We start from the raw sequence: 27,908 nt of genomic DNA on the forward strand, positions 1-27,908 counted from the left end.
CAAATATGCCAAAGACCAGCAGCAAACAAGCTCCGTAGTGTTTTAGATTTGTGATACAGATTATCCATCCGTAAAAACAAATCCCAAACAGAAAACACCTCCTGAAATGTACCCATATCCCAGCCTAATAACTCACCCAACCAAGTCCAAAAACCACGAGAAAAGGGACGGGAGACAAAAATGTGATCTGTATTATTAAGACTATTCTGACATAAGGAGCATCTAGCAGCCAAACACACCCTCCTTCTTTGTAAATTAGTCATTGAAGGCAATCTATCTTGTAGAACCAGAACTGCTGTGATAGACCACCTAGGCCTTGCCTTGCCCCAAAGTTTATACCATGGTACCTCTATCTCCACACTTCTAGTAACTCTCCAAGCATTCTTAAAAGAAAATTTTCCATCAACCCACTTCAGCAAATCCTCCCCAGCTCTTATGTGAACTGTCTTCAAATAATCTCGAACTGGAATCAAACTGTCAGCTTGCAAAATATTGAAATTCCAAGCACCATTCAAAAGTAAAGAATTAATAGTAGCTTCTCTGGCCAACTCTTTGATGTAAATTTATATTTTGAATATTTGTATGAAAACGGCAAAATTTGAAATTGCCAAAACGGTTGTATACTTGTATGTTATTATAGATCTAGATATAATTTGTGATTTTCGCTATTTTTACATATGCTAAAGGTCATTTTATTCGGGAAATAAAAATATATATAATATCATGAGTAAGAAAGAATGTGCTCGATGAGCGATTAAATTTTTTTCTATGTTAACAGAAATATAATATTAGTAATATTTAATAGTGATTTAATATAAAAAGTTTATACTATAATTTTTATTTTGAAATAAATGCAAGACAAGAAATGTGTACTTATTATTTGTTTAAATTTTCATATCAATGAATTAATTACTTCAAGAAATTCTAAAATAATTAACATTGACATTATAACTAATAGAACAAGTATTGATAGGAGTTTGTTTGCAAATGTATATAAACATTAACACACTTATAATAACACCATGTTATGACACAGATTTGTGATCAAATTTGTCTTGTAATTAATATGAAACGAATAATAACATGATGAGAAAGATATGTTTTCTTTTTCTTAATATGAGAGAGTGATTGATTATTAGCAAATAGGGCGGGACCAATTTGGCAAGTGACAAGCCCGTTCACATGGATTAAAGACACAAAGTATAGAAAGTATATAGACCACTTAAGAAAGTTGGATGCACATAGAATATATAAAGTGAGGAGTGAGTTTATCTTCCCCTCCAAGTCTGTCATTAAAGCTCCATCCAGCAATGACCTGGCCTCAATACTTGCTAAACATCGAACACGTTGCTTTCCTCCCTCTAGCCACGTCAGCCAATGCAACGCATTGAGCGCGCGATATACGACCTACCTTTCGCCTACGGAAAGTTGTTACATCGATTGGATAACCCGTGAACAGAATCCCAACCGGTTAAACATCGATCATTTCTCACCAAACCTAACTCCTAACCACGTAACATAATCCCGAAATCAGGTGTCCGTACTCCGAACCTAATGTTTAGGCCCTTCTGTCACACACTTCTCTGTTAAATGAAATCCGACTTTTTCATTTCTGATATTTTTCTCTCCCCCTCTCCGTTTGTGGGAAGCTTGAGCTTTTTAGTAGTAAAACTTCACTGAGAATTCATATTTTTCTCGACAAAATTTGTGAATTTTTCGTTCAGAAGTTTCCAAGAACTCGAACTTCAGAAATACTTTACTATATATTTTGTATAGAAGTATACAGGCTTGCGTGTTTCGGATCACGATCAGTGTACGAATTCTGATATACCTCATCCCACTGTTGAAATTCAAGATTCTGTAATTCTTTTTTCCTCTCTCAGAGTTTACAAGTTTCTCGAGGCAATTCAAAATTATGTTAGCCAACTCAGAAACGTTGAATAAAATATGAATTCAGATCGCTATCAGGATATGGATTTTGTTAAATTTTCTTGGGAAAAGATTTAGTGAAAATATTGTATTTGTTTGTTGAATTTTGTTAATTTTGGTTGTTTTTGTTTTTGATTTGGTTGGAGTTGGATTTGTGTTGTGGTAGTTTGTTTGGATTAGCAATGCCTGGTTTGATATTTTAACGGCAATTATTGGAGTTTGCTTTTGGTGATTCTCATTTGAATCTTGCTCTTTAATTGTACAGGACTAAATTGGTGGCGAGCACATTGATTTCATCTACTTCTTAGTTCTTTTGTAGTTGGCGTTTGAACCAAATCATGGCGCAGAGTAATTGGGAAGCTGATAAGATGTATGTTTTTAAATTTTTTTTGTGTTCCTTTTTTTATTTCAATCATTTTAAAAGAATAGTAGAAAAGGAAATAAAATACAATCTTCAATAGTATGTTCTGTGTTGTTCTGGTTCCAAAAGTCAGTAACTAGTTTTCCTATGCAAAATTTGTTTTTCTAGCAGTGCCTCACTTCTGCTTGCAATGAAATAGAGATGTTGGATTTTTTCTTCACATAATAAATCAATTTAAACTTCAAAGTTATTACACTTTGATCTTTACTGTCATCTTTCTGGCCTTCCTTGTCAGGCTTGATGTTTACATTCATGACTATTTGTTGAAAAGAAAATTGCATGCCTCTGCCAAAGCTTTCATGGCTGAAGGGAAGGTCGCCACGGATCCAGTAGGTAATATTATGAGCTGATTCCTAGCATATTTTAGTTTAATCCTATTATATATATCTTATTTGGTTGCATTGAGTGAGGATAAACTTTACCTGGTAAATACCTCTGCAGCATGGGTCTTGTTCTATCAATTGACTGGAACTATTTACCGAGTCATATGGTATGTCAATTAGAAGTTAAATTTTAATGTACAGCGATTGATGCGCCTGGAGGATTTCTCTTTGAATGGTGGTCTGTCTTTTGGGATATCTTTATTGCAAGGACGAATGAGAAACATTCCGAGGCTGCTGCGGCTTATATAGAGGTGTCTTTGAATTTCACAATTTCAGAATCTAATTTTGCTGTTTTGTAGTGATCTCTCTGATTTGAACTTCTTCTTTTTTTTCTCGAGATCAGTTGAATAGAAAATTTATTTAATCTTTTAAATGCGAAAACAGACACAACAAATGAAAGCAAGAGAGCACCAACAACAGCTGCAAATGCAGCAGTTGCAACTCATTCAGCAGCGCAATGCTCAGTTGCAACGAAGGGATCCTAATCATCCTCCCCTTGGCAGCCCCATCAATGCTGACGGAATGATGGGGCAGCCATCAGCCAGTGTATTGGCTATGAAAATGTATGAAGAACGAATGAAGAACCCTCGTTCAATGGATTCGGAGGCATCTCCAGCTCTTATTGATGCCAATAGGATGGCCCTTCTCAAATCAGCTTCCACTCACCAAGGGTAAAATAGTTATAACAATATTTTAGCATATGAAATCAAGTTTTTGCCATCAATTACACCTAGCATGAGTGGCTCATTTGTCTCTCTTCTTGTTGTTGAGTCAGCCAGTTGGTACAAGGAAGTTCTGGGAGCATGTCTGCAGCTTTGCAGCAAATGCAGGGAAGAAATCAACTGACCACTGTAACCACTTGGACTATTGCTCTTACATATGCACTTCACTTTTATTTTATTTTATTTTATTTTATAATTGGTCTTTTGATTTATTTTACCCCGGGCCATGTAAACTTTGGAATTTATAGGATATCAAAGGGGAAGTTAACTTGGGTGCAACTCAGAAAAGTTTGTCTATGGATCCTTCATCAATTTATGGACAAGCAATTTTGCAGTCAAAATCTGGATTGGGTGGTGCAGGTAACAGACTCGAGACCTCCTGAACGAACATATAGATTTTTTTTTTTTTTCCTTCTTTGTAAGGTTGTCTTGTTTTGGGTATAAATTTTAATTCCCCACCAAATTTTATTCTTTAGCTCTATAAAAGTTGGGAAAATATATTTCACATTGATATATTCTAGTGGAAAAACACATAGTAAGTGTTGCATGAACCATTTCATCTATTACATAGTCATCAGCAGGCCTCATTGTTCACTAGCTGGGATAATCAATTGACTTACCCTGAATGTTTGTTGTGCAAGTTCATCTTTTATGACGTACTCGCAAGACCTGCCAATTGTCTTGTTAGATCCTAAATTGTACAATTTGACGGATAAAAATGTCATTGCACACCATAAAATTCTAGTCAATCTATATGAATGACCCAGAATAACGGACAGCAGGAACTTAATAGACACTTGTGCATACTATGACCTACCTGAACAACATTATATGTTATAGATCATCATCATTCTTGCCTTAATCTCATAGGATACATCATAGATGAGCTCATTAAAATTAGAGAGGACTGAAGATGTTTGAATCACATGCTCTGAGGGCAATTACTATGATAATGGCGTAGATACTTAACATGCAAGAGTACTCATGCTGGAATAGCTTGATAAAAAACGTTGGTAAACAAGTATTTGGGCCTTCTTGTATTTTTTTTTTTTTGTTGGGGTGGTGGGGTTGGAGAATTTCAGGCACTGTTACCATGCTGATGAAAGAGGTTTTCAGAATATTTTATTTTTTTATTATTCTGTTAGGGAGCATTGGTGAAATGTTTCAGCTGTCAAGTTTGAGAAAGCGGGTGCAAAGTCTGAGAGTGTTAACTGAAGAGATCAGCAATTTTTATCAGAGAGCAAACCCAAAGGCCCCTATGTGGTATATTTGGTTCAGTTGCTCACAGAAGAGGAATCACTTACAGTTACATCTATTGAATTTTGAAACTCCAAGACAAAGGGTTGACAAGCTTCTCTTCCCCTTAATGTTTGATGACAGCTAATTCAAGGCCTCTTAGGTGAAATTTTTTATTCAATTGTTTCCCGAGGAGCAATCACTTTTAGCTATATATTCAAAACTTTGCAACACTTTCCCAAAACCTATGAACAAGCCTCATTTCAGCTCTAGTGGCATTACTACATGCTATCTTAACTAGAGACATACATCAGTCCTATCAGTCTAATGAGCCTTAAATTACCCAGCTGTGTAGCTGACCTAGATTCCTGGATGACTAAAATCACAGTTGAGATCAACCAGACTCGGAGGTGGATAAAACCCAGACGCCTTTAAGGCTTTAAGTTTGTTATGTGTTGTGATGTTGGATGATGTCAGAGACATGCTGTGAGTATGAGTTGAGAGTCAAATGATTCTTTTTCTTTTCCTTTTTGGTGCCAGGAAATACAACTTTGCTTTAATATGTAATAGTTTTATTAATACTTTCTATCTCCTTGAGATAAATAGTTTACGCGTAATAGTTTTATTAATACTTTCTATCTCCTTGAGATAAATAGTTTACTTGCCATTCACTTCAAAAAATCAACAGACTGACCATTAGTCATGTGCTATTCAAGAATTATTGTCATGAGTGCTCTTCTTCTTCTCAGGGTTAAACCAAGGTGTCTCTGGTCTTCCATTGAAGGGTTGGCCTCTAACTGTAAGTTATAGGAAACCCTCTTTGTCATGTATATTCTTTTGATATTTTGAAATTGGAGATATAGGAGTCTTCTAGTACCAATGCTGCTATGTTATGCAGGGAATTGATCAATTACGACCAAGTTTAGGAATGCAAGTACAAAAACCTAATCTACCAACCCAAAATCAGTTTCTTTTGGCATCACAGCAGCAGCAGGTATTGGCACAAGGCAATCTTGGAAATTCCACTAACTATGGGTTTAGTGGACTACCAAGGGGTTCCTTGAATATGAAAGATGGTCAACCCACAAGAAATGATGGATCTATATGCTCCCCTGTGCAATCAAATTCACCAAAGGTTAGAACATCTTCCCAAAATCACTAAAAAATATTTTCCTGCAGGCTAGCATTCATGGTAATTGCATGCCACAAGGACATGATACTATTTCTGTAAATTTGAATATGATTTAAAAAAATTATGCCACTTTATATATCCTTCACGGTTCTATTGACTAGTATGTTTAATTTCTATTTTAGAATACTTTTTGAATCTGTTGATTATAATTTCTCTAACTTAAAAAAAGAACAGCAGCAAAAACTGTAAGCTTCTATGGCAAACCGATTGGGCACCACATAGTATGCCAATAAGCCTTGAAGACCTTATGGGCTCAGGGTTATTCATAAAAATAGCTGCTATTGCCCATTGGTGGAGTACTTTTTTCATCTGTAGTTTCAAGAGGTTCCAAGAGTGAACAGGATTTGGAAAGTTGGGATTCTATTCCCCCGAGCATGATTGACTAATTGAGTTTACTATGAAAAAAAAAAAGTATCTTAGGCTATGAAAAGCTACGTTGACTTGTCTGCTTTTAAATATATTGAAGATTGAGACAGTGTTATTGAGTGCAAGTATATATACCTTTGTTAGTTTTCCAATGGCTTTGTATATGGACTATTTACAGGGTTTCTAGCAGTACTAGCAGGTAATATCTGAAAGTTAACCTTGGTAAAGTGATTTGGAAGAAGAAAAATTCTTCATATGATTCGCATATTATCTTCTTAAAACAGGAAAAGGTAGACCTATTCAGTAGAGTAATGGAAACTAGAGAAGGAAACTGATGTAGTGTGGAATAAGACGGTTGAATGTATCAAAGAAATATAAAAGTTATTGAAAAAACAAAAGGAAGTGGACCACTAAAAGGGCAAACCTAGTGCATGAGGCTCCCACCATTGGGGATAAAATTGGTGTGGAATGAGGAAATCCACACCAAAGTAAAACAAAAAGGGTGTTTTATAAGAATTGGAATAAATTGAAGTGAAGGGAGTTTCCAATATATTAGTTCACTGGAATGGAAGTTGAAAAAAGATGTTGTGTAGAAATTATATATGTGACATTCATTCAATTATTCTCGATTTGGTATAAAGGATGTAGAGAAGAATATATATTAACTTGCCAATAAAAACATCCTAGACTCCCCTAGTCGTCGTCATCATCATCATCCTTGCCTTTATCCCATATGGATGGAATCATCATCATCCTTCTTTCCTCTGGTATTCCATGTATTTTATAACTGACACCCATATATGTCTAATATCACTCACATGACATGGCATCTTTAGCTCTTTCACCAATTTTAGGAAGTTCAGTATAGGTTTTTATTTGTTCAACGGCTATAAATGCCTTCTCCTGAGTTTCCAGTGATTATTTAACAGATGAAGATGGCACAAATGCAGCAGTCGTCATCTCAACAACATGATCAATTGCAGCAGCAGCAATTACAACAGGTTTTGCTTCCTTGTGCATATATAATGATTGATCTCATTTTAAGAGCTAAAGTGTCATTATATTTACAGAAATATGGCATTTGCAACTATCAAACATATTGTGCTTCCATCATAAGCATTTGGAATTAGAAGACCTTTTTATTGTTTCCTTTGTTGTTGTTGTTGCTGCTGCTGCTGCTGTCTTTCCTTTTGTTCTGAAAGTGATTAATGCTAGCAGCTGTTTATCATGATACAGCATAACAGAAAAAGAAAACAACATTCTTCATCTGGTGCCGCCAACAGTACAGGTACAGGGAATACGGTGGGTCCTTCACCAAACTCTCCAGCATCAACTCACACACCTGGTGATGGAATAACTACAGCAAGTAGTCTGCAAAATGTCAGCAGTGTGCCAAAAAGCTTGATGATGTATGGAGCAGAGGGAGCAGGAGGTCTTGCATCGTCTACAAATCAGCTGGTATGCTATTTAAGATTTCACACACAAACAAACATGTGTGCGCACACGCATATAAAGAGTTTCACGATTTCTGTGCTTACCAAAACATTTTGTCTTCTTATGATACTTTCACCTGTTGATACAGTAACTGATGCATGATATTATTTTCCAATCAATATAATGCAGTGGTTGAACTCGCTTTATTCAAAAATCATACCTCTTACTTTAAGCAATCAAATTGCTTAGCAAAATAAATGAATAAACAAACAAACATGTGTGCGCATGCACGCTCACGCATATAAAGAGTTTCACGATTTCTGTGCTTACCAAAACGTTTTGTCTTCTTATGATACTTTCACCTGTTGATTCAGTAACTGATGCGTGATATTATTTTCCAATCAATATAATGCAGTGATTGAACTCACTTTATTCAAAAATCATACCTCTTACTTTAAGCAATCAAATTGCTTAGCAAAATAAATGAATAAGCAGAAGAGAAATCATCTAAATGAATATACCTATGTATCAAGTATCTGTTGACTGATCTGTCTCAGGAATATCACACATTACTATTTCTCCTGAAATATCATTTCTAAGTGCAGGATGACATAGAACCTTTTGGAGATGTTGGTTCCCTTGGTGATAACGTAGAATCATTTCTCCCGCATGATGGAGGAGATGGACGGGATTTATATGGCTTAAAACAAAGTCTTACTGAGCACAAAGCAGAGTCTTCCAAGGGTAATCTATTTTATATGTTGTTGTCATGTTCGGAATAATTTTTGAATTCTACTTTAGACAAGGCCAGATTCTTCATTTCAGGTTTCTCCTTTGGGGAAGTTGGTTGTATACGGACAGGAAATAAGGTTACCTGCTGTCATTTTTCTTCAGACGGGAAGTTGCTAGCTAGTGCTGGACATGACAAGAAGGTATGACGCATAGTATGGTAAAGACAAATGCCACATTGAAGAATGGTTATCAGGTTGAATATTGTGTTGATACATGACATATGACTTAATGTTTGTGTTGTACTAAGGGTATTCTCCTTAAAGATCTGTTTCTAAAATCACTTTTTACATGTGTGGTGGCATGCTTGTCTACTGGTTCTAATAGTTGATTGAACCTTCACTTTTTGTTCACTCTTCAAGCGTTGTTAGCAAAGTGAATGCAAAGGGGGAGTTGAAAAAAATAAGAAGCATTAGTCATTAATTATTTCTATTATATGTCTTAGGCTGTTCTTTGGAACATGGATACCCTGCAAACAGAAAGCACTCCAGAAGAGCACCAGTATTTAATTACAGATGTTCGTTTCAGGCCGAATTCGACTCAGCTAGCGACAGCATCATTTGACAAGTCTGTGCGTCTATGGGATGCAGCTAATGTAAGTATCTCTGCCCCCTTCTGTATGATACTTCTCATGTCTAAAATACTTTCTAGGTTAGATCATGACATGGTAATAGCGTCCATACTTCTTGCATTTACAGGCGTGCTTTATGCTCATAACATTCTGACAATAAAAAAATTTACTTCATAATATATTCATGTTTACCACTACTAGATCACTTGCTTGAATTATTCTTGCAGCCAAGCTATTGTTTGCATGCATATACTGGCCACAGTTCACATGTTATGTCCCTAGATTTCCATCCCAAGAAGAACGATCTATTCTGTTTTTGCGATAGTAACAACGATATTCGCTATTGGAATATCAATCCATTCTCATGCGCTCGTGTTTCCAAGGTTGGTTATTTAGTATTAGTCTTGCCTTTCTCCTTTTCTGTGTTGTATTATTTTTCAAATTGTTTTGAATTTCCAAATTGGTCATTTTTGAATCCCAATTATATTTTGCTTGGTGTAGCAGGGAGGCAGTGCACAAGTAAGATTTCAACCTATAATTGGACGTCTACTGGCAGCAGCATCAGATAAAGTGGTGTCCATCTTTGATGTCGAAACTGATAGGCAAACCCATTCATTCCAGGTTTGTTTGCATTCATAGTATGTTGAATCATATATCAAATTCTTACTGTAAGATAGGGTCTACTTTACAATTTTTTTATTTTTAAATTTAAAAGGAAAGTTCTTGTTGGGTGTATACTTGGGGCATAAGGAATTTTATTCATTATATGACATGTAACTTTGCTGTTGGACTCTAAACATTGCACCCTGGTTTTTGGTTGATACTAATGGGAAAAGTAAAAAACCTCGCACAATGTTACTCATGAATTTGCCTAACCACAAGCATTGTCAACAACCTTGCTTCACGTGCAACCCCATCTTGTGCATGGGGTGGCAAAGAGACCATATAGAGACTAAAACAAAGTGCAAACTTGCACGCTAAACCGCGGAACAAATACATATTTGGAGATTAAATTTTAAACCCAATACCTCCTAGAACCAAAGATATAATACTATGTTAGACTATACCACTTGTCCCAAAAGTTTAAGTTGTTAGAGAATGGGCCTAACTATGTATGCCACCTTCCCTCGCGTTCAATTCTGTCTTGCACATGGCGAGGCATAGAGACCAAACTTAGACTACAACAAATTGTAACCTTGCACACCAAACCATGGAACAAATGCGTATATGGAGACTCGAACCGAAGACCTATCAAAATCAGAGGTTTGATATCATGTTATACTATTAATTGCCCAAAAGCTTAAGATATTATCAACAATGTCTATCAAACTCCAACAGCCCATGTCTTTCACGTGGCGAGGCAAACAGACCAAACAACAACCAGAAGAAATTTCCATTCCTTGCATGCTAAACTGAGGAAGAATTACATAGTATATATAGTCTTGAACTCAAGACCTTTCGTAATTAAAGCTTCATATTATTCCCAACCATGTATATTAGGCTTCGAAACATAATGCATAATTTCATCCGTGGATGTTTGCAACCTAAGGAATGATTTAATCTTGTGTCACTTTTTTTCAAAAAAAAGGAAAAAAAAAAAGCATGGGTCGTGGTTTGAATGTGATTCCACGGAAAAAGGTAGTACCCTGTTAATGATTCCGCAGTGAGGTTGAGTAACTAATGCAATCCGTCAGCTCTTTTCTATGTTTCATGAAGAATGTTTTAATGAGTAAAGATTGAATCTTTGAAAATACCTCAATCAAGGTACCTTTTAAGTCACTAAACCTTTTTAATGTAAAAAGATTGAATCTTTGAAAGAAAATGAGAGTTTTGAGTTAAACTTATTTAAGTTCCCTTTAACGTCACGAAGAGTGTTTAACGAGTAAAGATTGAATCTTTGAATGAAAATACCTCAATTAGAGTTTTTAGTTAAAGTTATTCGAGTTCCCTTTGACGTCACGAAGAGTGTTTTAATGAGTAAAGATTGAATCTTTGAATGAAATTACCTTAATAAGGGTACCTATTATGTCACTGGACCTTTTAAATGTATAAAGATTACATCTTTGAAAGAAAATAAGAGTTTTGAGTTAAACTTATTCGAGTTCTCTATGAAGTCGCGAAGAGTGTTTTAATGAGTAAAGATTGAATCTTTGTATGAAAATACCTCAATCAAGGTACCTTTTAAGTCACTAGACCTTTTTAATGTTAAAAGATTGAATCTTTGAAAGAAAATGAGGGGTTTTGAGTTAAACTTATTTGAGTTCCCTTTAACGTCATGAAGAGTGTTTTAATGAGTAAAGATTAAATCTTTGAATGAAAATACCTCAATTAGAGTTTTTTAGTTAAACTTATTCGAGTTCCCTTTGACGTCACGAAGAGTGTTTTAATGAGTAAAGATTGAATTTTTGAATGAAAATACCTCAATAAGGGTACTTATTATGTCACTAGACCTTTTAAGTGTATAAAGATTGAATCTTTGAAAGAAAATGAGAGTTTTGAGTTAAATTTATTAGAGTTCCCTATGAAGTCGCGAAAAGTGTTTTAATGAGTAAAGATTGAATCTTTGAATAAAAATACCTCAATCATGGTACCTTTTAAGTCACTAGACCTTTTTTATGTATAAAGATTGAATCTTTGAAAGAAAATACCTTTGACGTCACGAAGAGTGTTTTAATGAATAAAGATTAAATCTTTGAATGAAAATACCTCAATCAAAGTACCTATTATGTCACTAGACCTTTTTTATGTATAAAGATTGAATATTTGAAAGAAAATAAGAGTTTTGAGTTAAACTTATTCGAGTTCCCTTTGAAGTCACGAAGAGTGTTTTAATGAGTAAAGATTGAATCTTTGAATGAAAATTCCTCAATCAGTATACCTTTTAAGTCATAGTCCTTTCTAAGGTATAAAGATTGAATCTTTGAAATATTTAACTTAGTAGTTCCTATATTTATAAACCTTTCACCTTATTATCAGGGGCACTCCGGAATGGTAAACTACCTATGCTGGGATCTCAACGGTGATTATTTGGCATCTGTCAGCGAGGAGTCTGTAAAAGTTTGGTCATTAAACTCAGGGGAGTGCATTCATGAGCTCAATTCAAATGGAAACCAATTCCATTCTTGTGTATTCCATCCAAGTTATTCAGCTCTCTTGGTGATTGGTGGAATGCGGGTAATTCCTTCTGTGTGTGTGTATATATATTGGGTATCAGTGTCTAGTGTGATAATAACAAGTGACCAACTCTATAGTAATTGACCTGTATTCTGCTTATTACATGCTTGAATGGGAACAAATTTCCAAGCTAATTTTGGGCATTTTAACCTGTGTTGCAGTCATTGGAGCTGTGGAACATGGCTGAGAATAAGAGCATGACAGTTCCAGCACACGAGAATATAATCGCTGCTTTGGCACAGTCACCTGTCACAGGAATAGTTGCCTCTGCAAGTCATGACAGCTCTGTGAAGTTATGGAAATAAGGAAAGGTAACAAGTACCGACTTGTCTGGTAAATGTCACCAAAGGGTGTTACTATACGTCTCCGGGTGCTAGTTTTGTATATTATTATAATGAGAAATGTAATATTGTTATGTTTGCTAATCTAAATGTGTTTATTTGGAGCTTTCTTGGGTTTAAGATGGGGACTTGGGGAGTGTCAAGTTTCAAATAGAGCAGATTGTTTGGTGAAGAGTGAGGAGACGGTTGCAATTTCTTCATTAGCGTAATAATTTGGTCGGTAGCAGAGCACTAATTTATGGATAGATAGGTGGTGGTTTTGTCGCTGGAAAATAGAAATGGAGGCTGCTGTATTAGTAGTAGATCATATAATTCCCTTGAATGTGCAGGAAATCTAATGTTTCTTCTGGTTTTTTCCGTCTTTGAAGGCTGATCCTCTCTTTGTAGAAATCGTCTTATATTCAAATCTTGTAATATAAGGGTTCTCATGTATTGGACAAAAATTTTGAAACGCACGGTACTAAGTTACATGAATAGAATTTGATGCAATGACGAATTTGATAAATATATTATTTTATTATTTATTTCTTCTGTGTCTGCGAGGCCCAGACTGAAAATAAGTCTTTCAATTTCAGTGTCTCGGGTCTCGGCCCAAAAATTTAAGTTAAAACCAACACACATTTACAAACAATAAAAAAATAAAAATCCCCAAAATTGCCCAGAATATCAATGAATATTTAAATCGACTTTAGTCTCTTGAATTAACTTGGTATATTTGTGTCTAATTTTATTGATTGCAACCGTGATGTCACGTCACATGTTGTGACGTGGTATAGCACAATCAATTCATGGAAGTCATGTATTAAAAATAAATAAAAAATTTCTCACATTGTTCAATAAATTCTACAGTAGCAGGGGTGGAGTCAAAAATTTTTAATATAAATTTTATAATATGCCGGGGTGTAGTCAGAAGTCAGAAATTTTCAAATGGGCCAAATAGTGGTATATAATTAAATTTAATAAATAAATAAAATAATTGTAATAAATTTTTTTTTTCCCAGTGCATTTTTAAGAAATAAATTGAAAGAATATTAAGGAACAGTTCATTAATAAAGTCATCATTGTCAAGTTTGGTTTTTTTTTTTTTTTTTTTTTAAATCATAACAAATAATTTATATACTTATATATATAGAGAGAGAGTGTGTGCGCCAATACGTTTTAGCATAACTTACAAAATAATAAATATTTTTATTATTGGGAGTTTGCACTACAATCTTAAATAAAATGATAATTTTAACCTTAACTTTAGATGTAAATAATAATAATTTTTTAAATAATACAATCGTCCTTTCGGAATTCCTATCAATCACGGCATTGAAGGAGCTATATGAAAAAAGAACTATATAGACAAAAATCTCATATGGAACAAAATTTTTGAGTGCATTGTTTTTATGCGTTGACTTTTCAAAGTTGACGAATTTTTGCACCGCTACTTTTATTTTTTGGTCCGGCCAAAAGAGGCAATTTATTCAACATAATATTTTTTTTTTTACTTAAAAAATAATTTATTCATTTTTTTTTTCCCCTCAAAAGAAACCTAAAATATAAAGATTAGATCCAAATCATGAACAATGTTTGTCCAAGTTTGACCGAGAATAAGATTAAGCTCATCTTGTGATAGGCTGATGATGACTCTCTTGGGCTTGATAAAATTGGGCTTCATTTATGGGCCTTGGAAGGATCCTGGTTTGCTTAATCCAAAGCTATTGTATTGGGCAGGACTCTTGCATACAAAAGCGACCTGTCTTAATTGGAAGGGGAGATTTTTGCCCCCACACACATTAAAAAATTTATCTTTTTGACATGAAAAAAAAAAACCCCAAAAAATGTTAAAATATTTATATAAAAAAAAAAAAATTATTAAAAGAGGATTAAAAAAAAAATTTATTTTTACAAAATAAATTATTTCTTTGACATGACCCATCAAAAAATTATCCAAAAAAATAAAAAAATTTACCTCTCTTGACAAGATTGAAAAAAGTAAAGTTGTATAAAGGGTATTTATGACATTATAAATTAAGAAATTGTGTAATTACCTTCTTATCATTTCTTTTAAAAGAAAAAAAAATGTAAATGAAGTGCTCAGAGAAAAGTGGAATGCGAATCTCACTTCCTTTATTATTAAGTTTGAATTTTTAAAGGTAAGACCAAAAGTCAAAAAAAGTCATAAATAGTTTATTTCATAAACTATCTTTAATTTCCACAGATAAGTAACTATAAATGAGAACTTCATAAAATTTTGGGAAGTCAACTTCAATATTCTTATACAAAATTACCATTAATAACCAAGATAATAGAATTCTAAAAAATATTTGGAGGGCCAAATTTAATATTTCATACAAAATGATCATTAATAATTATACATCATTACTACTAATAAATTAAAAAATAAAAAATAAAAAATTATGGAGGGGGCTGCCCTGGGATTATGGTATCCCAAATTTATAACCCGTTAGATTATTCTTTAGATGAGTCCTATCATCACATTTAATTACTGACAAATTTTTATATTTTCGTTCACCAATGGAGCATCATTGCAAAGTCTTGATACACCATCAATTTTTAATAACGATACAGGCTGTACTCCACTTATTTCTTAAAAATTAAATGCTGAAGTTGTCACTCAATACGCACTTGCACACTATAATAATAGTTTCAGAAAGTGTTCTTACACTCTTGTGAAGAACTAATTTAGTTCATTTCATTTGAAAATGGATTGTAAGCTGATCAAATTGAAAATCAACATTATTTCCCTAATAATATTTAAAAAACGATTACAATTTTTATATTTAGATTAAATATTTGTGACAATTTTTTTTCCCCTCAAATTAAGTAAAATATAGTATCTAGTTAGATAGAAATTAATAATAGAAAGTGAAAGAAAATAGTGTATTTAATAAGCATTAAAAAAATTCAAAAAAATATAAAAAATTACCATTATTATGGTTTGAAGAGCATAAAACTTATCTACATTATTGTAACTTTATAAAACCTTTTTACTTTTTTCTTTTTGTGGTAAGAAAATTTAATGATAAAGTTATGAAAAAAAAAAGTCTTTAAAAAATTTCGTTTCTTGATATTAAAATATTTCCAAAAAAAAAAAATAGGAAAAAATATTGTGAATATAAGAAAATAAAACCACTGTTCCCTTAACCCTAACATCAACGGGAGTACAAATTAGAACCCAATCTTTCAACTTTCCCTCCTCTCTCTCCTCTCATCTTCGGTTCCCCTCTTGGGTTTACTTCTTTCTCTCACACACATGTACACACAGAGTTTCATGGAATAGGTACAGATCGTCGAAGAAACTATCAGGGATGGGGAAGTACATGAGGAAAGCAAAACTCACAGGCGATATCGGTGTGATGGAGGTATCACAGTCCTCTCTCGGCGTCCAAACCAGAGCCAAAACCCTAGCTTTACAGAGACTCCAAACGACAACCACACTGCCAAGCTCTGAATCATCCTATCTTCAGCTTCGAAGTCGAAGGCTCGAGAAACCTCCGTTGCTGGATGCCGCCAAGAAAAATCACCACCAAGAATCCACACAGAAAGAGAATTGTACACGAAACCCTAATCCTGATCCTAGCTCAAACCCTACAGCGAGTTCGAGATTGAGGCCGAGTTCCGTGAACTCAGGCTCTGTTGGGTCGGTCTTAATCTTCTCCGAGAAGAAAGAACACGAAACAGAGGACAACAATGATTTCGAGGGTTCATTTGGAGAGAACAATTGGGAATTTGAAGGCATAGAGAGGTATATTTGCTTCTTTATTTCCTTTCTTTTTCTTCATAATTTTGCTTCTTCTCCTTCCTTTATATATTGATAAAAATACAAATAAAAGTAGTGTAATTATGAGAAATTTTGACTAGTTGTATTATTACTAATTCTTATTGGGTTCTTCATGCATAAACTTGTTTATTTTATTTGTCAGTTCACTTCAATATTTTTTTATGTTCAAACATTTTCATCTCTCTTCTCTTTTCCATAGAAAGTCTGTCTTTTTTTCTTAATTGGTATATTGTTGGCCATTTTTGACTCAGTGATTCTTGTTGTTTATTGTTTATGGGATTGAAATTGCACTAGTAAATTCAAACTGAAATATGTGCATGTGTGTCCTTTTTTCCGAAAAAAAAAAAAAAAAAAATTCAAATTTCCTTTTTAGTTACAAAGAGTTTGAAACATGTGCTTTGGAAGTTTGTTTTAACATTAGGATGTTATTATTTTAGTTTCTCTCGTATTATAATAAAGGGTCAGAAACATGGGTACTGTGCAGAATTGCTTTCACAAAAAGTTGCCAGTGTAATGCGGAGATATATCTTTAATGAAATAATAATAAAAAAACAACCCTTCTTTTTTCTAGAACATGGGTAGGCCAGCGGTTTTAATGCTCTCATTTTCTTTAAGGGCACCACAAGGTATTGGGACTGGGAAGGGGTGGATGGTGAACTAAAAGTCTGTTCTCATGCTTTAAGGTAAGGTTGCTTAGTTGTGACCGGGAGGTCACGGGTTCAAAATAGGAAACAATCTCTTTGCACACAAAAGTGGAGGGGGTAGATGGTAAGCTTAAAATCTGTTCTCATGCTCGACAATCCAAGCATTTTACCGGGTAAGGTTGCTTAGTCTTAGTTGTAACCTGGACCTGGAGGTCACGGGTTCAAAATAAGAAACATCTCTGCACACAAAAGTAAGACTGCATATATCAAATTCTCTCCTCAGACCCTGTCAGACAGTCTCCCGCCACTGGACTAGCCTTTTTAATTGGTCCTTGTTTGGCAGAACCTAGTACGAAGGCAAAAACAAAGGAAAAACTGGTTTTGAATTCCTTGTAATAATATTAACAGGAAATACTTTTTTCCTTTGGCCTACACTGGCAGCAATAACTCTTTTGCCTCATTTGTGTTTGCAATGATGTATCTTATTTGTGGGGCCATTGCACAGACTTCAAAAAAAAAGTCTCTGGGCAATATGCAAGTGACAAAAAATCACATATCTCATGCTCCTTTTTATTCCGAATAGTTGTTACTGCCTGTACCTTACTACAAAATGTTATTTTTGCCACTTCTTTTTTTTTTTTTTTTCCATTTTTCTTCTTCTGGGTAACCAAGAGGATATCAATTTTACCTCGGTATTTTTTGGGGTACACACAAGCTGGGTAATTTTTTCGAACGTGTGGTTGGGAATTTAGACCCAAAGCCACCGGGGCTAAGGTAGACTAGTTGCCTTGTTTTTCTAAGGAGGTTATACTAACGATCAGGGTTTAGTTTTAATGGGAGCTTATAATTTGTCACTGTACTGAATTTTTTTATTCATATATAATGGTGTAATTTGACTACTGTTGCATTGTTTAACAGGAGCACCAGGGAAAGCACTCCTTGTAGCTTCATAAGGGATTCGGACACCATTGGTACCCCTGGTTCTACTACGAGGCCAATAAGTTCGACCACAGCCGGTCGAAGAACTCGGAACACCATGCGGAGAATCATCCCAACAACAGATGAGATGGATGAGTTCTTTGCGTCTGCGGAGCAGGAGCAACTGATGCTTTTTACGGAGAAGTATAGTACTTCCAATTTTTTAGTTGTTGATTAGGACTTGTTATTGTTATTTTTGTTTTTGTTCTTTCTTCCAAACATTAATTACATCTATGCACGTTATTTCAAGTAGATTACCTATAATGACTCCATCCTAACTAATGAAATCCTAATGTGTTAGGTGGCTTTTTTGTAGGTACAACTTTGATTTCGTAAATGAGTTGCCCCTTCCAGGACGTTACGAATGGGTGAGAGTGGATCTATAAGCATCATTCACCTCGTCTCTCTGTTCTTTTTCATTAATTTCATGTTGAGGATTTTGAGACTAAGGTAGCTTGTGACTAGCGGTTATGGTTTTTTGGCACCAAATCTTTATTGATCAATCTTAGAAACAAGAAGTCCTCAAAGATGTATATTTATTATATTTAATGATCTGTAACATAGCAGATCTGAAATATCTATAGAGCTGAGTTGGATTGAAAGACCCCACAAACAGTAAGGGATCATAAATTTAGGGGAGATGTAATTTATCAAGATCCACTTGCCAAAAAAATAAAAATCATAATTGGCAGAAATTCAAATAACTTTCTTCCCTTCTGAATTAAAATCTATACATTCTGAATTCTTCCATAAATTAAATCAAATCTATAAATTCTGATTTTTTCCTTCCAAATGAAACATTATGATGCCTAGGGTTCCATCATTGTTATTTTTGTGGGATAAATTGAATCACTCATTTTATTTATTTATTTATTTCTTCTTTTACACACGATTTCTCTTTTTTGTTAGTGTCGGGATTGAATTTTGAATGCTCCATGGTAGCAGAAGAAAAAGGTAACTCATTTGCATCCTCTGAATTGGTCTTTTCCTCTTTTTTGTACTTTTCCGACCATTTATTGAGATGAAATGAAAACTAGAACGTGCACTTTAATGCAAAATCTTGATGGTGATGTTTCTCAGTTTGGGATATAAGGTAAAGATTGTTTCCCACCTTGTTTTGACTAGTTGTGAGAAGTGGTTGTCAATGTTCTAAAACCCAAAACTAATTGATGGGTCATATTGAACCAGTCTTTGGCTCAATGAGTCATGTTTCTTTCATGCAAGCAATTAGTCTCACCTGAAGTTCGATGCATGAGATTAGTAATAGAATTATACCTAATGTGTTTGCACTTCATTTAATTCTATAAACATTTTTTTTTCAGTCATTCATTAGTATGTTAGAGACTCACATTGCTGATATATCTTCATTTTTTTTAATGTATATTATCATTTTTTTTCATGTTACTCTACAACTTAGCAGTTCTGGGCTTCATGTTATGAGTATTTTCGGGAACTTCATTGTCAGTGGCAATTGAGTTTCCTGGATTTGTTGTATACTACTTTTTATCATCTTTCAAACTTGTGGTGGTAAAGCCGTTAGTAGCACAAGTGGGCATTTATTGACTCTGCATCAATCCTTTTCACCTTTTTTGTGAGTGAATTTGTTTTCGTTTGGGACATTGTACTCTGTGTCAGTTTCTGTGGTATGACTTTGTGCAACTGTGTGTGTTCCAACATAGATTTGATGGAATCGGATGTCTCTAGTACAATTTTTTGTATTACGTCAAAGATGTAATTGAATTAACACAATTGCAGGGACGATAAAACACATTTATGCATCGGTGTTGCATGGATGAAAGCACAACAAATTACATTATAAAATTTTGTACTAAGGGGATTCGAATCTAGATTTGTCTTCTATCTTCAACATCATGTTTTTTGTAATTATGGAAGTTGGAGCTTGGTAGACGGATGTTTCAAGAACTGAAGTACATTGTACCTTTTCTTCTTATGGAAAAATGAAAATGTAGTGACCTTTTTTTTTTTCTTTTTTTTTTTTTTTCATATTTCTTGCATTGTCTTTTAGTTTTTACTAAATTATCTTTTTATTTTTTTATTTAATGTGATGACAAAATGCTTTGGAAGATGGTATTAGGGTTTTCCTTAATATATGCTTGGAGTTGCATTGGCACAAGAACACAACACAATTTTACTTGTACTTGTTACACCACCTTGGTAGGCAACTGTTGTGCGCACTTGCAAATGGTTTCTTTTCCGGATCATAGTTTATGATGAGGGAGAGAGAGAGAAAAAATAAGGATTGGAAAACCATACATTGAAATAATGTGTGTAACAACTATTGGATTACGACGAAATGAGGAACCTGCAAATCAATCTCTATTTCTTGTAGTGAAATTTCCTAGCTCCATTTTGGTTTTACCATCTTTCTCAAGATCTTCGAAAGCAATCCATCGCAAACATTCATCAACTAACTTGTTTGTTATAGCTTGCATGTGTGTCAATAAATTTCCATTTTAGAAAAATTACCCTCATTAAAATTCACTGGGGTAATTCAGTTTAAAACACCCCTCAAGGGTACAAAATGGCCCCAATAATGAAGATGACAACAAACTAGCCAAGTAAAAACATTGACTAGATTGGGAGGCATGCAAAACATGTCGGTAATTTGGTTTCATTTGGTCCCCAATGGTTAGTATTTTGGTTGCAGGTCATCATTGGTTGCATTTGGTCCCCAACTTGCACCCCTGTAAGAAAAAATAAAAAATAAAAAATAAAGAAAAAAAGAATCCGGTTAGTTGTCATCTTATGGCCCAAATCTACATCAAGGTTGAGTTAAGTTTCAACCAAAAAGTCCCAGGCTGCAGTTCAATTAACAATTAACAATTTTATACTTCGAAAAAATAGAATAAAAATCACAAATGAGCAATAACCCACCTCCTCGTAAGTTCAAGCCCCGACGAAAATAAAATTCGTCACCAAAAATGATTTTATGAAACCAATTTTGGTGGTAAGACTACATACATTTTTACGTGATGGAATTTCATCATAGAATCTGTTGAAACTTATTCTTATCTAGACGGACTTTCATCGAAAAAAACTATATTTATCAATGGTGATAAAATTGCTTTTGTTGCACATTCTCCAACCTTAAAATCTAAAAATTTAGCATCATTGTAAATACTTATTTCCGAAGAATATGACTCACAAATCCATCAATTTTGGCAACGTAAATTGACTTCGCTGCTCATTGCCCCAACATTTTTTGTGACAAATAGTTATTTGGCGCCAAAGGGTCAGGGTTTTTCAAAATCTACTCTTTGCAAAAACCTTACCTTATATAATACTCCACAAATAAATTGTTCTAGTACTATACAAGTATATATAAAAAGAAGCATGTAAAATTAAATATTTTCATATATAAGCAACTACATTTTCAAATAGGTTCAAATATATAAATATAATTACATAAGTACATAATAATTTCCACATACATATTTTTTACATTAATTAAAATAGCTTTAACTTTTGAAATGAAGCCGTTTCATCGCAAATATATTGTTTTAAATATAAAAGCAACTACCAAGCTAAGAAATTAGTATTAACCACCATACAGAGCTATGGCCCATAATTTAGTACATGAATGACGTAATGTATCTATTCTTTCTCATACTATCAAATTTCAAATTTCAAATTACAATAACATAATGTTGTATATTTTCCAAAAGGAAGGTAAGGAAAAAGCAAGTGGTTCGATAATTACTTGCATTATAAGGGATAATTACAATGCTAACATTGGCACTTAAAAATCTATCTTGTGGAAAAAGGGTAAGAAAATAAAAGTGAGGAGGGACCACTGAACATTATTATCATTAAATTTCACATTGTCTATATTTTTACAACTTATAAAACAAACAATCACCAAAAGGATGAGGTGAGGGAAATCAAAAACAATAATTTTGCTGATTCACAGGGTTTTGGAGGTTTACTTGTAAAAAACCTAGAAATTCCCCAAATCCCGTTAAGCATTCTCCTCTATGCACCTCATATTTTATCTACCAGATCCCAACCGGTTACCATCAAATCATCTCATTAATAAAAAATTAATTGAGTTAGAAGTGGAAAATTACAACAAATACTATGTGAAAGTAACATCAATTCTAACACTCTTTCAGCAGAAGCAAATGCATAAACATAATTATGGTGCAAGAAAAAACAAAGTGATACCTGCTCATTCATTTCTATTTCCACTGTCACACGAGAGAATCCAAGTCCTTGTCCGAAGAAGTTGAAGGCACTACATCTGTCACTTGCTTTGTCTCTGACATTTCAACCTCATATGCACCTCTATCTGATAAGTTCTCATTCTCCACTGTCATCCCTTTGAGTTTTGCAAGTCGTATGGCATGCAGTTCATACCTGATAATCAATGTGAGTATATTTTTGAGAGGGGGGAAGGAAGGAGCTAACAATCTAAAACTTCTTAAAAAATCAGCCATTTTGACTGAACATGTAAAGAGAAGAAACTCCTACAAGGAACAGAACAATGAAAACAGAATGAACCCTTGCAACATAAAAAATCAACCATGTTGACATGTCAGTTAGAGCTGGTTAAGAGAGATTTTAGCACCATTACAATATGAATTCCAAGTATTAGTGGCTTCGTCGCGGACATGCATTCTCTTTCAGTCATGTCTATGATACCTCTTGCCTTGTTCTTTAGCATGTATACTAAAGTCTAGCAGGTTCCAACAAAGATCAAAAGGGTTTGGCCGACAATCAGATAATTAACCTAATATATGTTGATGCAAGTGTGATGAAAGTTCTATCCTGCAACTTAATACCAAGCTGAACTCATGAATTCAGGTATTAGCTGATTCAAACAACACAGGTACTATAACCTCAACAGAATTGCACATTACTCAGAAGATTATTGTGGTGAAATATGTACTCCCTACATATTTCTATAGAATGCACATCAAGTGTTGAGTCAATATAATGTAATCTATCAGCAACTTCATGTCAAACTGTCACAGCACATGTACCATAATCTGGTCCCAACTACAAGTTATTCAGGAAGATTGTTGCAGTCATAAAATATGAGGTTAACTCTTAACAATGTAAACTGAGAGAAACCGTTGCATTCTTGCATGTGTAATCCAACCTTGGATTTCTCAGAGTTTGATGCCAGCAAAGAATCGATAATGCTGTTATGATAGGAAGGTACACTTCTCATAGATTACCACGCATTTCAAATCGCAGCTTTTACAGCTAATATCATAAAAACATTAATTTGTACCCCGACTTCATATATCCTGCAGTCAACTGATTAAAAGATTCTTCCTCTAAATATTTAATAAAACCCTGCTTGGTCCAGTTTATGTGATAAGAATGAAAAGTAGAGAACTTAAGGTTTCTTGAGATGCAACCTCTATGCACTTATACCAAAGGGCCTTTGGCCCAATAGTATAACCTCCCCATCCTCAAAAGAGGAGAGGTGGAGTTCGAGCCCCAGCATGGGCAGTGTGTATGAGTAAACTTACCTGATCCAAAAAAAAAAACCTCTATGCACTTATTGGTGTCAACGGAAACCGAACTATGTTTGCAGAGCATTTACTTTTATGAAAGATCAAAACTGGCAATTTTATCTTTCTTCGTTCAGAAATGTGATGTTACTTTATAACCTCAAACTAGCTTAAGACAAACTGTCCTTAAGAAATTCATTATTTTAACATCCACAGTTAATGGTCGATTACCATACTATGGGCTTTTGAAAGATAAAACTATCCTCGACTAGTTTATATGGAGCACAATTTAGCATGAGAAGGTTCTTGAATAAAAAGTTACGACCAAAAGCATGAAGCATGTGCTTCTGCTCTTTAATGGTATTTACTAAAGAGAGAAATATGCTTCTTCTTTTTTGTCAGAATTACCTGAACCATCTCAAATCAAGGCATGCATCAAAATTTATCAATCATCAATGACTAACAAATAAAAACGTGAATGACTATATATCTAACTTCTTGCCTTGTCAATCCTGTTTGCCTGGGCCATCAATCATTGCCATCAATCATTGGAACATATTTCCCTACTTTAAAGTCAATTATGCAATATTTGAGTTGCGTATGAGGATAATATTTATTTAAGACTTCCCTACAAAAATGCAAACAGATAATACATTCTAAGTGCTACTTGGTACAAAATATAAGTCCGGAAGCCCAAAGCCCAATCCCGGTAAAGAAAATTTTCACAAACAATGAGAGTCACAACTAGAGATGCAGTTATTTTGTTGAAATAACAAGAACACCCTTCAAAATTATTTCGCAAAAAATTACTCAGTAATCAACTAATCATCCCTTTTCCACTTCATCTTTTTAAACTTGTTCGAGCAATTTAAGTTCTATCTAGTTGGAGAAGTCGAAAAATATCAAGGCTCACTGTCTTCTTATTTTTTTCATTTTTAACAATTGAAAAAGCTACACGTTACACAACACCCACACACTGAGGTCAGCTTTTGTCCACTCAGAAGAACCAATTACGGACTGTTGGCAATCCAAAGCAGGAGGTAAGGCATACAATTACTCGACAGAAATAAATTAAAAATACACAAAACTTACTCAGCCACATAGCTCTTGACAAGCGTAAAATATACTCTCCAAAATTGTCGCTCCTTCAAGTGACGAGGGCATAACCTAAGCCTAAGTAGTGACAAATCCTGGAGAAAAACCAAAATTTAATTAATAAATGAAATGAGAAACAGCAATTGAATTAATATTACTATGAAGCCACACTGAATTGTAGCTTACAAGAAATAACAGCCAATTATGCAAAATCACATCTCCCATTCATGCATTCTTTAAGTACTAATCAAACTGGGCTTGAAGTTATCTTACAAACTCCCAGAAAGAAAATGCAGTCCACAAGGATTGAACAAACACGGAAAAATGTTCGATGAGAAGCATAAATAATAGGCATAAAAATAAAGTCATCACAAATAAACATGAACAAGAAGAGTTCTCACAAGTAAAGCTATCACAAATGAACATAAACAAGAAGAGTTCTCATGAACAAAGAAAACAATTATGAAACTTATATGAAACCACATGTCCTTGTACCACCTCAATACATTGTGACAAAAGAAAGAAGCGACGTGGATCCCTCCTCTTTTCGTCAAAGACCCGTACAAGGGAAACATGGACAACCGTTGGTTATAAGAAATCCATTGTGAGTGAAGACAACAGTGGGAACTCAGAGCAATAAGAGACAACGGGGCTAAGAAGAATGGACACGCATATAAGATACAAATACAAACATGACATAACACGAACATGGCAACAAGACAAATCTTTTTTTTTTTTTTTTTTTTTTTCCTAGTTGGTACTCACACACACAACCTCCACTGAGGTTCGAACTGACCTCCCTTTGGGAAGTAGGAGCCTGATACCGCTAGGCCACAGCTAATACTATATATAATTTTATAAAAATAAGGAAACTGCAAGGACACGGTAGTGAAATATATAATTTTATAAAAATATATAAAATAATACTCTATATAGTAAAATTTACTTCATGACAGCTAATATTCTATGAATAGATGAAATTTGTAACTGGCAAATAATAAAATCATAATCAAACTTGGATATTGAGAAAGTAATAATAAAGAGGCGTCATATATGTGCATGCATGTGTTTGTGTATGTACAAAATTTGATAACTACTTTGTCCTCTCCTGCCCTCATACATACTTCTTTAATACAAACCTTTTACCTTTTTTGTTCTTTTTAATATGATTAAAATTCTCATAAATTTGCATAAACCTTCAATTAGGAGTACCCTTTTTTTTTTTACTTACAATTATTATTTTTCATATTCATGTTAAAAAGAAAATCTTTCCAATGTAGGATATTCCTTACTCATGCGTTCCTAGTGAGCCCAAGAAGTGTCAACCATGTTTACAAAATTAAGAAATTTATATTCTATTTGTAGACGCATCCAAACTGTGTCAAAAACTTGTCTTTTAAGTGTTCAATAAATGCCTGTTTTTGTCCCATGTCCAACACAAGCACAACTCCTCCCAAGACGTCCCCACGATTCTTAGCTGTGAGGGGAGTTCAATAAAAGATGACAACAATTCTCAACAATCCTAGCTTTATTTTAGTTTATATCATAACCATGAGCTTTTAACCTTTATCTTTACTCTAAACAACTATTTATACAAAATCAATAATTATTTTCTTAACCACCTTGTTAACTTAGTACAACAGCATTAATGTACATGCCAACCCTCGAATACTATATTAAAAGGCAAGTTTTATCACTCAGGCTGGCTGATGATAAAGAAGGGGAATGTTCGTCAAATAGCTACTATTTTGTAGATTTATGCTATCTAAATGAATTTTCTCTCATCATACCCAAAAGCATTTGCATTTCCTAGTCACCACAAAGATTGTTGGACATTAGCATCAATCCCAGATAAGATGCCGGATCCTATATGCCTGTATTGTTGAATCATAAAACCCTCATTGTAATAATAGATTTAGGACTTGTATTCGGCTTTGTAACTATACTTATTGTATAGCAACCCAATAAAAAATTCAAATCGTTCCAAAAACCAAATTATTCCATTGCCTTGTTACTGTAATTAGGAGTGTAAAAATAAAGTTATTTATACCAAGAACCTAACAAGCATGCAATATCCAAATTTAAAATTAGGAGCGTAAAAATAAAGTGATTTATACCAAGAACCTAACAAGCATGCAATACCCAAATTTAAAATTAGGAGCGTAAAAATAAAGTGATTTATACCAAGAACCTAACAAGCATGCAATATACAAATTTAAAATTAGGAGTGTAAAAATAAAGTGATTCCAAGAACCTAAAAAGCATGCAATATCCAAATTTAAAATTTGGCTAATAACATTCCCCAAATACTCCCAGGAAGACAATCAATTCCAAGAACGTGTGACTATCATCAAATAATAATTTCTAATACGACCGCATATACAATCAAGAATTCATTCAACAAAAGCGTAATAAAATAAATAAATAAATAAAATAACAAACAAAATTGAGAGAGGGAAAACCTTGACTCTAGATAGTATAATGGTGGCATGTCGTTCTTGCCAATCAGATAGATCCTTCCGAATATTCCCAGAAGTAGTCGGATTGTCATCACCAAAATTACTTTCCTGTTCATCTACAAATAAAACTCAATTATGCAAATAATAATAGATGTGTGAGTGTGTGTGTGTATATATATATAATTATAAAGAAGATACCTAGGAGAGGGAAGGTCTTGAAGGTGTCTAGAGTAAAGGACTTGACGAAATCGATTAATTGGTCAGTGACTCCAAACAGTTCATCATCTTCTTGTCGCTTATCTTGGGGATCGATCGTGGAGGGTAAAGAAGTCTTTTTGGATCTTGAAAGACTGCGTCGAAACCATGAGTACACATCCATAGTCTTTCTCTCTCTAACTCTCCCTGTATTGTGTAATGTGTACAGTGGAAACTGAAAAGGAAAGCAACTGAATAGTGAACAAGGTTGCGTTCCGACGAGAGGCTTTGGTGGTGGGTGTATAAAACAGACGGCGTTAACTCAAAACCCTTGGGCTAAATTCCACTCACACCCGCGGGTTTGGGTTAAAATACAGGTTACCTACAACTTAGGTACTTTTTGAACAATAATACTTCAAATTTGGTAAATTAAACAATAACACTAGTAAAAATATCGTATTACCTTTTAATTTATGAGTTAATTTATTTAAATTATAAATTTACTATTTTAACTTTCTCAGAATATTTTAATAGACAAAATTAATGTATTTTGCAGGTTATCACTCCAAGCATTAACTCATTTACAACACATTTGCTAAAACAGCACGTAACAAAGGTAAGACCGTAAGACATGTAGGTTTACAGAAGCAAATGATGAGCAAAAACATGAACCTTTAAGACATGTAGGTTTACAGAAGCAAATGAT

General features: G+C 34.0%; 3 protein-coding genes across 8 annotated transcripts; 2 read left to right on the forward strand and 1 right to left on the reverse strand.

Annotated features, from left to right (window-relative positions):
- The first annotated feature begins 1,604 nt into the window (after positions 1 to 1,604).
- Positions 1,605 to 13,082, forward strand: LOC132269127 (transcriptional corepressor LEUNIG_HOMOLOG-like). 3 transcript variants are annotated; one of them, XM_059770179.1, is made up of 18 exons: positions 1,605 to 1,860; positions 2,195 to 2,299; positions 2,586 to 2,683; positions 2,875 to 2,984; positions 3,118 to 3,404; positions 3,509 to 3,584; positions 3,704 to 3,815; positions 5,441 to 5,490; positions 5,590 to 5,826; positions 7,179 to 7,250; positions 7,486 to 7,707; positions 8,289 to 8,427; positions 8,509 to 8,615; positions 8,918 to 9,067; positions 9,271 to 9,426; positions 9,545 to 9,664; positions 12,020 to 12,217; positions 12,379 to 13,082. In XM_059770179.1, the coding sequence occupies exons 2-18, from the start codon at positions 2,268 to 2,270 to the stop codon at positions 12,520 to 12,522; spliced, it is 2,310 nt and encodes a 769-aa protein (XP_059626162.1). In that variant the 5' UTR covers positions 1,605 to 1,860; positions 2,195 to 2,267; the 3' UTR covers positions 12,523 to 13,082. The 3 variants fall into 3 exon arrangements, with proteins under 3 accessions (XP_059626162.1, XP_059626161.1, XP_059626163.1); XM_059770178.1 differs by having other exon boundaries at positions 1,605 to 1,813; XM_059770180.1 differs by having other exon boundaries at positions 1,606 to 1,813; positions 9,548 to 9,664.
- Positions 13,083 to 15,678: 2,596 nt separating this feature from the next.
- Positions 15,679 to 19,948, forward strand: LOC132269128 (cyclin-dependent kinase inhibitor 3-like). 4 transcript variants are annotated; one of them, XM_059770184.1, is made up of 5 exons: positions 15,679 to 16,312; positions 17,911 to 18,114; positions 18,287 to 18,338; positions 18,880 to 18,924; positions 19,726 to 19,948. In XM_059770184.1, the coding sequence occupies exons 1-4, from the start codon at positions 15,876 to 15,878 to the stop codon at positions 18,889 to 18,891; spliced, it is 705 nt and encodes a 234-aa protein (XP_059626167.1). In that variant the 5' UTR covers positions 15,679 to 15,875; the 3' UTR covers positions 18,892 to 18,924; positions 19,726 to 19,948. The 4 variants fall into 4 exon arrangements, with proteins under 4 accessions (XP_059626167.1, XP_059626168.1, XP_059626166.1 ...); XM_059770185.1 differs by lacking the exon at positions 18,880 to 18,924 and having other exon boundaries at positions 19,726 to 19,947; XM_059770183.1 differs by lacking the exon at positions 19,726 to 19,948 and having other exon boundaries at positions 18,880 to 19,719.
- Positions 19,949 to 20,394: 446 nt separating this feature from the next.
- LOC132269129 (uncharacterized) lies at positions 20,395 to 27,535 on the reverse strand. Its single transcript, XM_059770186.1, has 5 exons — positions 27,206 to 27,535; positions 27,011 to 27,123; positions 24,546 to 24,643; positions 22,156 to 22,347; positions 20,395 to 20,675 (listed from the first exon to the last, which is right to left on the reverse strand). Exons 1-4 carry the CDS (start codon positions 27,384 to 27,386, stop codon positions 22,182 to 22,184), a joined length of 558 nt encoding a protein of 185 aa, XP_059626169.1. The 5' UTR covers positions 27,387 to 27,535; the 3' UTR covers positions 20,395 to 20,675; positions 22,156 to 22,181.
- Positions 27,536 to 27,908: the final 373 nt, after the last annotated feature.

The sequence above is a fragment of the Cornus florida genome, unplaced genomic scaffold, assembly GCF_030987335.1.
Source record: "Cornus florida cultivar Cherokee Brave unplaced genomic scaffold, ASM3098733v1 CherokeeBrave_3.0.0_Hap2_Chr08, whole genome shotgun sequence".
Taxonomy (NCBI): domain Eukaryota; kingdom Viridiplantae; phylum Streptophyta; class Magnoliopsida; order Cornales; family Cornaceae; genus Cornus; species Cornus florida.

Excerpts from the sequence above, each read along its gene's own strand:
- LOC132269127 (XM_059770179.1), top strand. The coding sequence starts at position 2,268 with ATGGCGCAGAGTAATTGGGAAGCTGATAAGAT. Across the intron at positions 2,684-2,874 it reads GGTCGCCACGGATCCAGTAG|CGATTGATGCGCCTGGAGGA; the intron begins GTAATATTATGA and ends TTTAATGTACAG. Across the intron at positions 5,491-5,589 it reads TGAAGGGTTGGCCTCTAACT|GGAATTGATCAATTACGACC; the intron begins GTAAGTTATAGG and ends TATGTTATGCAG.
- LOC132269128 (XM_059770182.1), top strand. The coding sequence starts at position 15,876 with ATGGGGAAGTACATGAGGAAAGCAAAACTCACAGGCGATATCGGTGTG. Across the intron at positions 16,313-17,910 it reads GAATTTGAAGGCATAGAGAG|GAGCACCAGGGAAAGCACTC; the intron begins GTATATTTGCTT and ends ATTGTTTAACAG. Across the intron at positions 18,115-18,286 it reads CTGATGCTTTTTACGGAGAA|GTACAACTTTGATTTCGTAA; the intron begins GTATAGTACTTC and ends GCTTTTTTGTAG.
- LOC132269129 (XM_059770186.1), bottom strand. The coding sequence starts at position 27,386 with ATGGATGTGTACTCATGGTTTCGACGCAGTCTTTCAAGATCCAAAAAG. Across the intron at positions 24,644-27,010 it reads TTATACTATCTAGAGTCAAG|GATTTGTCACTACTTAGGCT; the intron begins GTTTTCCCTCTC and ends GTTTTTCTCCAG. Across the intron at positions 22,348-24,545 it reads GTCAAGAGCTATGTGGCTGA|GTATGAACTGCATGCCATAC; the intron begins GTAAGTTTTGTG and ends ATTGATTATCAG.